Source organism: Halichondria panicea, chromosome 8, assembly GCF_963675165.1.
Source record: "Halichondria panicea chromosome 8, odHalPani1.1, whole genome shotgun sequence".
Lineage (NCBI taxonomy): Eukaryota > Metazoa > Porifera > Demospongiae > Suberitida > Halichondriidae > Halichondria > Halichondria panicea.
Genome location: NC_087384.1, coordinates 1673620 through 1689013, shown reverse-complemented (window position 1 = coordinate 1689013; position 15394 = coordinate 1673620). Strand labels below are relative to the sequence as shown.

At 40.5% G+C, this 15394-nt stretch overlaps 2 protein-coding genes and 1 long non-coding RNA gene across 8 annotated transcripts in view; 1 reads left to right on the top strand and 2 right to left on the bottom strand.

The window, feature by feature from the left end:
- The window catches only part of LOC135339652 (serine/threonine-protein phosphatase 6 regulatory ankyrin repeat subunit B-like), a gene marked incomplete in the record, with an annotated part of 1209744 nt that overhangs the window by 626255 nt on the left and 568095 nt on the right, over positions 1-15394 (top strand).
- Positions 1-15394, bottom strand: part of LOC135339646 (serine/threonine-protein phosphatase 6 regulatory ankyrin repeat subunit B-like) — a 95413-nt gene that overhangs the window by 70193 nt on the left and 9826 nt on the right. For 2 of the 6 annotated variants that reach the window (XM_064535852.1, XM_064535857.1), the window contains exon 8: positions 14181-14279. The exons of 3 other annotated variants lie outside the window; for them this stretch is intronic. In XM_064535852.1, the coding sequence (XP_064391922.1) occupies positions 14181-14279 (99 nt within the window). Of the gene's footprint in view, positions 1-13244; positions 13344-14180; positions 14280-15394 lie in introns of all 6 variants that reach the window. One more of the 6 variants, XM_064535851.1, reaches the window with a different exon arrangement.
- LOC135339843 (uncharacterized) lies at positions 1354-6073 on the bottom strand. Its single transcript, XR_010396056.1, has 4 exons — positions 5668-6073; positions 5301-5463; positions 4979-5099; positions 1354-3767 (listed from the first exon to the last, which is right to left on the bottom strand). It is a non-coding gene; the product is annotated as an uncharacterized LOC135339843 (long non-coding RNA).

Here is a 15394-nt window from a genome sequence, read left to right as displayed (position 1 = left end):
AGTGATCGGATAAAGGGAACTGGTAGATACCGGATAGCACCATTATTAATTCCGTAAATAATTGCCAGCAGCAGAATACCCTACAGATCTTTTTCTTCCTTATCCTAATATTCACAAGTGGTCCAGACATTCATTGCTTAAATATGTGCCAATACAGCAGAGACTTGCATTGCCAGCACAAATCATTGTTGTATATGAATGTAGTTTAAAGGACTAACCTCTACACATTGTATCCCAGTTCTTATGTTATCGGTTGGTACTGTTGTAGCAACAGTTTATTGCTATACCATCAATTACCATTAATTATTAGGTCATAATGGAGTGCTAGCTCATAATAATCAGAAACAACAAAAGTTCAACACACACAATATAATTATACAAAACACAACGTGCACGACAATAATAACTACATTTTGGGGATAAAGCTGATCTGAGGGTTCTGTTCTGATATCTCTATAGTTCGGAGTGCTGTATTACGTACGTGCACCTTCTCACAGCGCCTGTAAATGGAGGCAATAAAGAATGAGTTAGCTATATAGATCAGTACACAATGACTGCATGGTGGGTGTAAGACATAAAATTTTACAGTTTGTCCGTAAAGTATATCGGTTAGTGTTAGTGTACAGTGCTCCTAAAAAAACACAATAAATAAATTATTTGTTAAATCGCATATATTCATTTGGTATACATAAATGTATGATTGGCTAAGAAATGCTGATGAAATACCATGACAAGCAAGTGGCGGGTATATATGTGGTGGTTTATAGAACAGCTCTAAATATAGTGGACAATCGTTTGGTGATAGAAATACAAATACTAACTATATAATTATATATTATTATACGTAAATTAAGAGAAAAACACTCACCTGCAAGTACTGACAGACTTGGTCAGCAACCTCCCCTTTCTTCAGTTTTACTAACATATCCAGAAGGGCACCGAATGTCGCTTGTGAACGCTTATTTGTTTTCCAGATTTTCAAGCATTTAATCATGGCTACGTGAGTATTAGTCTCTTTGGATACATCATTTTGCTCGCTCAGAGTTAATTCCATCATATCGACATAGAGCTCAGTATTGTCAAAACAGGCAGCCAAAACTGGTATGTCTTTTTGTTGGATTTCACGGTTGATTTGTGAAGTAGTGAGCGGACATTTGTCTACCAGCTGTTGAAGAGCTGTACTCACTGGTTGAGCAGGTGATCCTAAAGAAAGGTCAGATAATACATTCATGCCTATCCCGCTATAATTTGTTATGAGCATTAACAACAAACCCACCAATGTCAAGATGAGTTGAGGGGATGACAAAGAACAAGTGAGTGAGGTATAGGACTGCTCTACTATATAGCAGGAGGGATAAGTTCGTATAGGGTGTCATATACAGGATTTTGAAGCAGAGGAGGAAATATATATAATTAAGGAAAGCAACTAGAAAATGTTGCTAAAAAAAGGTTAACTGTTATTTCAATACCATGTAAAATTGCCAGCTATGGACACCAACTACCGTATAATCTGATTAATAAGCGCACTTGGTTAATAAGAGCACATCAACTCATAAGCGCACTCTGGTAAGCAGACCAAAAGCCTTGATAGAAGGCGCAGCACAGTTCTCTGCCCAACAACTGGTCTCCACGCTTCTTTATAGACGTTAAGTCTCTTTCACTACCATAGTTGTGTTACTGCTGTCAGATATGACTATAAACTTCTTGCAGACAAACGATTGAGCTCTATACAAGCGCATCTGGATAATAGGCGCATACAGAGGCCTGCTCTTTTCCCTATAGGCGCATGCGCTTACTAACCAGATTATACGGTAGTATACCTGAATACAAATTTTAGGGGGGGAAATTGGAAATAGGGGGGATATCCCCCTCCCCCCTGATTTTACTGTATAGGAGTACAAGAAGGTGAGGAGACAACTACTATATACACGTTGTTGTCTCTCTACGTCACAAACACTCGAACCTGTGTGGCCGACATGACCATGTATGGCTAAAGCGGACAGGCTACAATCAGAAATTCTACGCATACCGTATATGCTCGATCAGAGGCCGCTCTTGTATAAAGGCCGCACTCACATAATACGTTGTTAATTGTCTCTCTACGCCACAAACACTTGAACCTGTGTGGCCGACATAACGGCTAAAGCGGACAGGCTACAATCAAAAATTCTACGCATACCGTATATGCTCGATCAGAGGCCGCTCTTGTATAAAGGCCGCACTCAAATAGTAGCCTCCCTTGCTAGCAAAATGAAACATTTAGTAGCCGCTCTCAGATAGTAGCCTCAGTGAACTTTGACTCTAGCATTTCTACACGTGGCAGCCAAAAAAATTTTTACTAGCAGCTAGCTACATGTACGTAGCTATGAGTAGCAGCTTGTTAGTGCTTCAAAAAGACTTTCTCATGGCAGAATTCAAGTTCATGCAGGTGAAAACAACATTTGATGACAAACTAAATTATCTGGAGCTAATAAACGCCGCTCTTGAACAGTGGCCCCTCTTGAATTGTAGCCTCCTCTTCTAGCAAAATGAAACATTTAGTAGCCGCGGCTCCTGATCAAGCATATACGATAATTATGTTTGCACAATACATGTAGCTACATGCAGTTATAACCACAGTGTTTTGAGTGTGGTTGTAGAGCCACTTGAGAGTGTGGGCGTTTTACACACATACCGTATATAGCGGGTTATTTTTGTACGGTGGAAATTTAGTTCGTATTGAAGAGCATCATATGAAACGAAATTATTCTACCACAATAAATTCAAAGTCACTATCCTAAGCTGTACTAATATTTAAAATTTAATGGTCTCATACAAAAATTTGCACCAACGAAAATTACTCTTTTTTTATGGGCTGTACTGTAGTTGCTTACTCCTCTTCATGCATGCACTCCTGGTATACCTTACACAATTATTGTTATACATGTATTATCGTATAGCGCAAAATTTTCGAGGCACTTATATTTTGGAATGGCCTCTAAAAGCATTTCGTTGCGCAATGTGCGTGGAATGACTGCCTACCGGAACCCACGCCTTTAATCTTTGCACATTATAGCAGATAATTCTAACTAAAGGACTTAATTTTCGTGTAGGATTGCTAACCTGCCCCTCAAAAATTTCGCGCTATACGGTACGTAAAAATGGATTGCTAACCTACGAAATCAGCCCCTCGAAAATTTCACGCTATACAGTACGTAAAAATGGTGCAGTCTATACAGGTAGGTGACACATTTTTTTGAGGTTGTACAAATGACAGTAAAATCGCCAAAACTTGAACTCGCGAATACACCTCTAATTCACCTCTAATTCACTGACTTTAACCGAATAGCCGCGGTTGACGCTTTGAAGCGTCAATACGTGAATAGCTGGTAGCCGCGGTTGACGCTTTGAAGCGGCAACCGCACATTACTCTACTCTTAATTAATTTGTGGTGAGCTACAACCTTCCAGAGCTCCACAGCTTTGCAAGGCTTCTCTCGAAGGTCAACAGAAGCCGTACTGAGTCCGATCACCATAGGTTAGCAATCAAAAATTTGCTGAAATTTTCATGTGAAATTTGTATTTCAATCAATCTCAAAAGTGAACATACATTATAATAAATACAATTACAATTAATTCTATGGTACAACAATGACTAAGAGGCCTCTGTACACAGGGGATGAGGTACTCCTAGGTATCCTGGATAGTAGTCACAGTGAGTAGACCTTCTCAGACCCATACGATGGTGGTGGTTCCATGGCAGATAGCAGTGACGATAGTTTCACAGACCTGCATGAGGAAGAAGGAGTATTACCAACCAAGCAGACCACCTCTAGAATCAATTGTTCTTACACACAGTAGAACATAACCTCCTCAGAGACAAACACCAGCCAACAAGCCAGCCATAAAGAAATTGAATTTTAAATGTACCTTTGTTTGGGGTGGTGCCTAAAAGATCAAAAGATTATCATGCAATCAATACACACACTAAATTGAATAATAACATTCAGCCACATAATTATAATTGAATTGCTATAACAGACAGCAGACTAAAAATTAGGAATGTACAGGCACTAACTCACAAGCCAACAAACCTAAAAAAGTCTATTGAGAATGGCCATACACAAAGTACAGTACATCTCATACAAGGGTGCCAAATAATTATGAATCATGCAACCTTAGACATAATTATGTATAGGCTCCCACAAGCAAACTTACATGCAATGGAACTCATAGGCACATATAAAGCAATTGTGATCCTACAACAAACTGGGAGTTCATAAAAAGATTCAACTTTGGGCACAGAAGAATTGCAATGCATATCACAGGCAAACACACAAGCCAACTAATCACACAAGCCAACTAATGACAAATTATGACCTAATCCTAGCTGGGGAGCATAACACAACCAACAAGCCTATTATGTTGGGAAGAAAATGTCCTTACACAAGTAAACAGTACACTCATAAGCCCAACAGCCTTTGCTTTCCCCTGAAAAGGTCAGAACATTATTATGCAATCAACCTCTGTACAAGTCATGTACAGTGAGCCTAATAGTAGTGAGCCTAATTGATTAGTAGCCTAATTGAATTGTAACCTTGGAAGCAAGCAGAAACTTCACACAAGCCTAGGCATAAGAATTAACTTTTGGCAGCACTGATAATGTAAATTGTTAGCAACATAAAGTATCATGCCACAGGCACACACAGGGGGCACACACGCACGCACGGGCGGGCACGCACACACATACACACACACACACGCACACACGCGGGCACCAATAGTGAATACACATGCAGCTATTAACAGAATACATTGTGGATGAGACCAACAGATAGCTAAGCATAACACCTTTACATTGCAACACTGCTGAGCGTACATATATAGGCTTCTGTATTTTAAACTCGGGCTTCAACACACTGCTGGAGCAAGATACTTTACAAGCTACGTAGGCAAGCGTATAGTATTATCAGCTAAAAACATACGCACACAAAGCTTACCTCTAAAGTAATCTCTCGCTCTGTCCTTGGCTGGTTGACTCTTCGACTGTTCAGATAGAACTACAAGGTAGCTTGAAGAGAACTGTTACTGTTACTAAGGGGTGCATCTTTCTTTGCCACACTGAAACAAATAAATTGAATATCAAACACTGTACACTACACTCTAAAAACAGGCTCTAAACTAACTCAGCTTCTACACCAGTATACTTTACACACTCATAAGCTATCTAGGCAAGTGCATAAGCATATTAAATCAGCTCAGAGGCTTCTGAAGGCTTATACTAGCTACATAATGCTTGCTATATACGCACACAAAGCTTACCTCTGAAGTGATCCCTTGCTCTGGCCCTTGGCTGGTTGACTGTTTCGTTGGAAACCAGGAGATCCTGACACAGTAACTACTGTAGACTACTTTAGTAAGAAGTTGAATAAAGAAAACTGTCACTGTTTCCAAGTTATGCATCTTTCTTTGCTAGAGGTGAATGCTGAAAAAGAGAAAATAATTTGAATATCAAACGTTGTCGACTACACTCTAAAAACAGGCTCTAAACTCACAAAGCTATTCTTCCAGTATATTTCACACACTCAGAGGCTATCTAGGTAGGTGGACAAGCATATTAAATCAGCTCAAAAGGCTTCTAAAGGCTGAACTAGGAAAATGATGATCGCTATACACACACAGAGCTTACTTGTGAAATGATCCTTCGCTGGGGCCTTGGCTGGTATACTCCTCCGTTCAAAACTTAGAGATCCTGGCAGAGTAGCTATTCTAGACTAGTTTGCAACAAAGTTGCCTGCAGAAAACTACTACTGCTTCTTAGCTACGCATCTTTCTTTGCTAGGAGCTGATAATGAAAGTAATTTAAAATTAATTAGATTTTGGTTCCGCGGTGGGCGGTACTACGTATGAAATCATAACCGCGGCTATTCGGTTAAATAACCCTCCGTATACATGTAGTTTCAAAGGGCTTAATTTTCGCTGTTTTAGTAGGTTAGCAATGCTACACAAAACTTATTACTACAACGTGCAAACATTGACGGTGGGGCCTGGGACTGCTTCCGGTAAGCAGTCAACCATGAAATTTATTCAATGAAATGCTGCTATACCATTCGACACAGAAACCATGCATATACTGAGTATTGCATACTGAAAGCGTGACACATTAATCATATGGTGTGTTCTGACCTGGAAGAGTTCGTTGGAGGACCAGGTTAAGAGTGATAAATTTGAAGGGATCCTTTGCACCCACTAACTTGACCTGGTGGAGTAGCTTGGGAGGAGACATCTCATCGTTGCTTGTCAGCTCAGCATTTAAGTGGCAGTGCGGAATTGACTGCCCAGGTTTGAACTGATCAACATGCTTCTTCATTACCTATATAGAAATGATGTAATAATTATAAGTACATGTATAATTAACTACCGTAGGATGAAACATCGGCGTTATTCTCCACCCTCCACTGACTTCAGCACCATCATTAGGAACATCTAGTGTTATTCTGTCGTCTTCAAACTCAACGATATGATTCAGTCCGAGAATGGCTTCTTTAGAGGAATACTCCTCACTTACACGCTGTACAGTGTACATAGACAACAGTAAATTGCTGTTGTGTAATAATATTGTCCACTTACTGTTCTATGAATCGCATCATTCCAGCTGACAACAAAATGTATTTCCCTGCTATGCAGCTCTGAGCCAAGGTAGTAGAGGCTGGCAGTGTACACTCTCTCCACATCCTCTCCTGTCACCGCCAGTCCACTGAACCGAGACAGCTCCAGTGAACCGTACGATGTCTGATCAGCGAACAAGCCACGTCTTTCGAGCTGCTTGAATGTGTAGGGCAGACTCTCCTGGGAGCAAAGTGCTTTTACAAATGAGAGCTTGGTGGAGCCGGTCATCTTCGCACAGTGCTGTATTTCGACTGTCAGCAGCTTCTGGAATGGATCTGGGGGATGAGGACGCAACCAGAATACACCGCTGACCAACTGGAGATTGTCAGGAAACTGGTAACGTCCAGCTACACTGGCCATGATGTCTAGTCGACATTGGTCAACACCAGCTGGCAGAGAGTCCTGAGGTATGTGAAGTTTGAACCCATGGCCATCCCAGACGAAGGTTTGGGATGAGTTGGTGACAATCACGTGAGTGTGGGCTACAGCTTCAACACCAGGGAAATCTGAGCGGAGGAAAGGAAAAATAGAGTGCACATGCAAAAAGCAGTCATTCTGAAAGGCAATACACATACCTCAGGTTACTATTATAGACGGGTAGTAATTTTAGCGTTTTTCAGATGTTTTTAGGGTACTAATTTATTGGAGAGAAGTTGAGATATAAAAGACTTTTCTAGCTAGCAGCTTCCCTTCTGGCCACAGTATTATCATAATACATCTTCTTTAATGATATTCATAATCAATTAATGATAATCCGAAACTTCATGTAATTGAAATGTCATATATCCGGCTCTTTGCATTAGCGAGGTTCTACTATAGTGCACAATTTTCGAGGGGCTTACTGTTTTCGTGGGTTAGCACTCGTACACGAACATTAGAATTATCTGCTATAACGTGCAAAGATTAAAAGCGTAGCCTGAGAATGCTTCCGGTAAGCAGTCAACTCACAGAATTTATTCAACGTGCTTTAGAGGCCATTCCACAAAATATAAGTGCCTCGAAAATGTTGTGCTATACAGTAAAGGTATATACACTCACCGAAACTGTGTTTGGATTCTTGCGGTTGACTTATGTTTCCAGTTGGTAGATGAGGAGACAATATAACATCTTGATAACCTAAGTTGGGTTCATATCATAATTATATGACACGTACAGTTCCTTACTCCCTAGAGGTAGCAGTCCTTCGCGCTCGGCCAGGATTTGATCACTCTTGTTTTTGAGGTACTCCTTTTCTGTGTTGATATTATAGCAGTACCCTAACTGAACATACAGCGTTACCTTTTCTAACTAGTAAATGTTCTTGCAGTCAAGCACGCGTGGAGCACCACACATCAAAGTACATAATACATGCAAACAGTCATGTACATAACTTACTTTCTTTGCTTCTCCAAGAAAACAATTGTTTAGCTTTTTTTCGAGTGATGCCTATATATTTCTGTAGAGTATTAATCATGTTTGTTCGAGATATGCGCTCTGACTGTTGAATAGCGGGTGATTGTAGCTTGTTCAACAACCCTGCACAGAGTAAAAACAGTACTGTACATCATAGTATACTGATCATGTATGCAGAAATAGGATAATGTACATGTAACATAATAAAGAAACCATGCAGAAGAGTGATATACAATAAACACAGTGCATGCATTTATGATTGTTATTCATGCACGCATGCAGCATACACTACGGCACTGCCTGCTCTATATACCACTAACTGTATATATGTACCTTGAGGCTGCTGGCCGACGGGAGGGTCGGTGCTCTGACTGGGAGCAGCAGATGGTGCCCCAAGAGACTGAAGATATTCGATGGTTTCAGTATGACCCTCCTGTATTGCATAGTCAAGTGGAGTCCTGCCTCCAGCATCAGTTACACCTGCACATAAGGTCAGCGATACTATAACAAACATATAAATAATTACACTCCACTGTTGCTGTAGCTACGGCCTAAAAAATGTGTATCTTGTTTTGTTTGTTTGTAAGGGCTATATGCAAACCAGTCATGTGACTAATACGGTACTACTAACTGGATCATCACACTCACTGGTGTCACAGTGGGCTCTCTCCACCATGTACTGTACCACATCTTTGTGTCCACCGACGCAAGCAATGTGGAGGGGAGTCTGGCCTTTATTCATTTTTACAACTGAAATAAGACAAAATTGATTCCACAGAGTAAAAACAGTATAAACAGTTCATATGGACGCAAACAATGCTATGAGGCTGACTCTTGCTTATTTCACAATCATTCTACTTAACTGAACTGTCTGATATACTAATTATGAGGCCAGTACGAGCGAGCACATGATTAATTATAGCGGTTGTTGCATGCAACTAGGAAACGGCACTTGGCCCTATGGTTACATGCAATGTTGTCACAGCTATATAGTTGCTATAATTATGTCTATGGGGGGGGGGGTTAAAGTAGTGTAAGCGGCACTATCAGAATGAAAGCACAGCAGGTACTGACGCCTCGGTGGAGGCATAACATAAAACTACATGCAATAGCAAGGGCGTATGAAAAGAAGAGGGCGTGCGACAACAATCTATCGTATTATAAATGGAGGGAGTTTATGTCTAAGAATTGTGAAGAATTTATTGCACGTGCACGCACTTTATACTCTTGTTTTTACTCTGTTTACTAGTGGGCAGCTGGCTAAATCTTAATCACAGCAGCATATCCTGCTGACGCACACACAGTATACATTGTGAGTTGCATGCCCTCTTCTCTTCATATGCCCTTGACAATAACAAACATTATATCATGATGAACATTTTTGCATTGCTGCATGCAGACCGAGGCATAATATAATTATGTACATGCATGTACATAGAAACTCACTGGTGTCACAGTGGGCTCTCTCAACTAAGCATTCCACCACTTCACAGTGACCATTCAGACAGGCTATGTGCAATGCTGTGCTCCCATTCTGTACAGAGACAAGTGAATAAGTATAGGTCAACTACGTACAACCAAGGTGCGCCTCAAGCATGAGTTGAGCACCCCTAAACAACAAAAATATACCTAAGGGTGTGGTCATCAACATCATCTAGCTTGGATGCTAACCTAGCAATGGCATAAATATGGAAACAGTAACGTCAATGGCTTGAAAGACTTTTAGATGCTAGAATTGAAAAGTATCTACTTAATATAGTTTTCTCAAGCTTTCTTCCTGGGGATAGCATAGAAGTCCTCGTCTCATGTGCATGACATGTGTACTCGATAATACATACACTACTCGCCATGCTACAGTTTCTAAAACAATCGTCCAGTCATAGAGTTTCCTCCTCACCATGTCCCGGTGATCGGTAAAATGTTACAAACTAGCGTAAAACGAATTCCCCAGATTCTGGGGAACTCAGTTGCGCATTTTCACTATCACCTTGGCTATAGATACTAGGCCCAGTTGCCGACCTAGTGTTATTTTAGAAAGAACTCGACCAGGGACCGAGCTTGGATAATGAAAGCACCGTGAGTGTTGATGCCTCGGTGGAGGTGTCAAAGCTACATAACATATAATGCTACTAATAGCTTAAAAATGCTATCATTATAATGACCATGATGAACATTTTTAATTTTGATGCAGCAAAGGCAAAATCAAGAAACACAAGGAAACTCAAAGAGTGGGTAATGATCGACCATGATTCTTATTAAAAACGATCAATGCCAAAAGTCCAAGTCTAAAATAAATGGCTGCATCAGCAGAGCCTTGCAGCTCTCTTCTCACCCTTGCAGCTACAAATAGCTACAGCGTTCTAGTGCAGCTAGAGCTACTACTAAGTAGAGTAGCAACACTCCGTGGACAAGTTATTCTGCGCACTCTTCTGAAAAGGCTGCAATGGCATTCCAAGTAAGCAAAACTAAGCATAACTCGAGAATCAAGCAGATATTAAAATACAGTTACTAGAAGCCTATAGAACCTCATACCTGCACTTCATTGATCTTTCAGCAGCTGTAGCAGTCCACGCACGCACGCACGCACGCACGCACGCACGCACGCACGCACGCACGCACACACACACACACACACACACACAGGCCATAACAGATCTTTACCACACCGTACTATTGCAGGGTTCTGCCCAGGAATTTTGAGAGGTGGTTAAAAATGATGGGGGAAAATTCGCCCATGCAGGGGGTGTGTACGGGGAGGGGGACACAAATTTGAACATGCAGCATTTGTTGTAAGCCATGTAAGTATACAGCTGAAATAATTATATATGTACATTGTTGTACTTGCATCAGTACAGTATGGTGCTATACTAAGATTTCTTCATCACAGGGTCATAATCAGTACTTGGAAGTATTAACTGCACCCAGTTGCTCACTCTCTAGCTTGTCTTTCCCTTAGCAGGTGGTCCAACTCCCTGTTTTAAGGCAGAGTTACAGTATAGCTAGCTAGCTAGCTGCAGTATAGTACTCCTCGAACTCAACAAAGCCATGCAGCTTCAATTAATTGTTCTGGTCATGCGCAGTAGAGTTCAATTAATAGTTAGCTCTATATATATATAAGGCACATCAAGACAGTAAAACTGGTAAGCGAAGGGTTACCAAGCGAAGACTGTACTAGCAGCTAAACTGGACTAGCCAGTACTTGTAGAATGTAAAGCAGTGGTCGGAAAGGCTAAGTGGTGGTCGGAAAATATCTAGTGGTGGTCGCAGCTTACCTAAACGACCACTGTAGGCAGAACCCTGCTATTGTCTTTTTCATAAACCATGCACATACAGATATGCAATCACATAGAAGCGCACTGTGAATGATAGGTAAGGATTATGAATCTTAAAAGCAGAGCTAAAAGCTTATTAGGTATTATAATTATATGATGTGCTATAAGCGACTGGAGAGTGTACAGCAATTAATCTCCCGTATCACATCCGGTCAAGTAATTGCACGTCGTCATCGACAGCGTGAAATTACCTGTCAAGTAATTGCACACTGTATTTGACAACGGGTTGTTTTCGAATACGCTGGCAAGGTTAAGAGGACTTGGCTACGCCTCATGCAATTAGTATCCTTGCCATTGCTTGTTACTCGTGCTATTAATCCCATATTGCACTCTTAGCCATACTATTAATTATGAGCAATTAAACCTCACCTTCTGTTGCATGTCCACCTGAGCCATAGCTGCAATCAACACTTCAACTACCCTCAAGTGACCATTCCGAGAAGCTATGAACAGCGCAGTGGTTCCTTCCTGTACAGAGTCAAGTGAGGAGTGGTGAGCAGGTGAACACACACACACATCAGCTCACAGACCACGTTTTAGGTTGATACACCTCACGACACACAACCAGGACATGACAGAGGAAACTTTATGACTAGCTAATCTCTGAGATGTGTACAGCTAGATACACTCACCTCTTCTTGAATATCAACATTGGCTCCAGCATCAATTAGAAGTTCCACACACTTCAGGTGACCATTGTAACTGGCTGCCCAGAGAGGGGACTGACCCCACTGTACATGTAGTACATGAGCAGTACGTTATAAAACAAGTGTTTGCCAGTGTAAACAAAAGATATGATTGTGATAATTATCACTAATGTTATTCATTTACAACTGCCAGTTAGAAAAAGGCAATGAATATAGTTACTGATTTTTATTCATTGCCTTTCCTGCTAGTTGCGGTTACAACAGCTAGTATCTGTGACGTAGGTCTGGAGGAATGCTTTTTGTGTACAGTACGTCTATTAGAGTTGCATACTCTTCCTAATGAACTCTTGTCAACGCTTATAAGGCAATTGCCTTATAGTTATTGGCCTACTAACCCTAACCTACGTACGCGCATGCATTTGATGAGCATGCTTTATTAATTACTCCATAGATGGAGCTGTAAAAAACAGATACAACATATATCGACCTGCTTACCGTACTACTAGAATATGTAGTACATGAGCAGTAGTATGTTACACCATAGATATAGATACATGTAGAACAATAAGAGGGATTAGAAACGAAAACGTTTATGTGAAGCACTTCGCATTATAGGGTGTGGCTAAAACTACATTTATAGTCAGCATGCTCGTTACCTGTCTTGACTGCCATACAATATGCGAATTGATCACTTTTAATGTTGATTATAAAGAGAATCAAGCTTAAAAGGTCGACTAAGCAACTCAGCCACTATCACTATAAACAAATGAAAGCACCCGCGGGTGCTGATGCCTCGGTGAAGGTGTCAAAGCTACATAACATAATGCTAGCTTTATCAAGATGAACATTTTTGTTTTGCTGCATGCAGGCAGAATCACAGAGAAAGAGTGGGTATAATGATCGATATTTTTAATTTTGCTGAAGAGTGGGTAATGCTCGACGATGATTGTTGTTAAAAAGGATCAATGCCAACAGTCCAAGTCTAATCAGCAGAATCTTGCAGCTCTAACTATTACGTGCATCCTCTATTATAGATGCAGCTGTAAAACACAGAGGCCAAAAACCAAACCGTAGACCTACATATCTATACGAAAAACAAACCACATAAGCACCGCCATGACTATTTTAAACGCAAGTTTGGATTGGTCTGAGTGAATGTTTGGTTCTAAAAGGTACGCCACTATATCATATAATTTTTGGCTCTGAAATCAATTACTGTAACTGACCTTGTCTTGAGTGTTGACTGTAGCCTTGGCTGCTAAGAGGACCCTCACCACCTCATCATGTCCATTGTCACTGGCTGCGTGGAGAGCTGTCAGGTTGTCCTGTATTAGAGTGAATATATACATTATTATATACAAGGAGCTTGCACGGTTTGAGCAAATACACTTCACGTACTAGTTAATGCACCGTTGCAAGTATACCGGAAGTAATAATTAGTGGGTGTTCGGAAATTCCAGGCTCTTAAATAAATAGGACTATTCTTAGTGTAGTAGGCAGTTTATGCAGACGTTTCCTCCCGGAGGGACATTTAGGCTAATAACATAGAACACAACGAATATTCTTGCTGATCCATAAGAGATAATATCAGCACAGATTTTATCTAGCACGTAAGTAATTGTCTTTCAAAAACCATATGCAGTTGCCCAATTATAATAATTCACTTACATGTACATATAAAAGTGAATGAATCCTAGCAAGGGAGGCTACTATTTGAGTGCGGCCTTTATACAAGAGCGGCCTCTGATCGAGCATATACGGTACATGTAATATTCTTACTGATCCATTTAAGAGACAATACCAGCACAGATTTTATCTAGCACGTACGTAATTGCCTTTCAAAAACCATATACAGTTGCGCAATTAACCTACATGTACATAGAAAAGTGAATGATGGGTAAAGATCACGATTCTTAAAAGCAAACATGCGCAGGTCCAGGACACAGAAACAAAATGGTACAGAATTAATGCTTATGAGAATACAATACTAACAGCGGTATGAGCAATTAAACACACCCTACTATTGTCTTTTTCAAAAATCACATACAGATGGGCAATAAAATTAATGTCTCACATAGAGCGCACTTTGAATGACAACCAGGACATGACAGAGGAAACTGTATGACTAAATCTCTGAGATGTGTACAGTTAGATACACTCACCTCATCTTGCATATCAACATTGGCTCCAGCATTGATTAAAAGTTCCACACACTTCAGGTGACCATGGTAACTGGCAAACCAGAGAGGGGAGTGGCCCGACTGTACATGTAGTACAGAGCAGTAGTATGTTATACCATAGATATAGATACATATAGAACAATAAGAGGGATTAGAAACAAAAATGTTTACGTGAAACACTCCGCGTTATAGGGTGTGGCTAAAACTACAAAGGATTATACAGCATGCTCATTACCTGTCCTGACTGCCATACAATCTGCTGATGTTAAAAAGTAATAGAATTTAGCTCTAAAAGGTCGACAATAAAATACTCTACAAGAAGGAATAGCCCTTACTATGAAGTCATGGGAGGTCAAGGTGTCTAAAAGTATACTAAGCCAGTTTGAAGGACAAACGTTTCTGAACAGTACAGCTTATCCATAGCATTTAGATACAGTAGAACCTCGCTAATCCGGACCCCTTTAATCCAAAACCTCGCAAATCCAGACAAAATGGCAAACTGAAAAAGAGGAGGGGCTGTCAGTAGAATAGAGTACTGCGCATGCGCAATGTAAATTGCTTAGCTGAATCAGCAATACATTTTTTACATTTATCGATAAACTGCTCAAGACAATGGCCACTGCAAAGAAAACGAAGAGAGAGCTCACAAGACTCAACTGTATTGGAGAGAAAGTTGAGATAAAGACTATTCTAGCTAGCAGCTTCCCTTCTGGCCACAGTAATATCATAATACATGTACAAAAGTGTCTTCGTTAATGATTTCATAATCAATTAATGACATCTGTTAATCCGGAAATTTCATGTATTCGGATGGGGTCTGGTCCCGCTCTATTCGGATTGGCGAGGTTCTACTGTACATAATAACCAATGTCCTTCACTGTTTTGGCTTCACAGCAGGGAGAGAGAAAAGTTGACATGAGTAATTTCAACAGTAAAAACAACGGACTTAGAGCTTGTCAGTGATGTAAACTTAATTAATTATTTCCCATACAGAAATAACTACCTTGTGGCAAGGTTCAAACAAGCAAGTCTTACAAGGTTGTGGCAAGGTTGCAGCAACCTTGCCAGAACCATGGATTTGAAATTGTTTCAAGCTTGTTTCAAGGTTGTAGCCAGGTGGTTTTAACCTGGTTATTAAGGTTGCAACAAGGTGGTTTCAATCTGGTTACTAACAGGGTTGCAACAAGGTAGTTTCA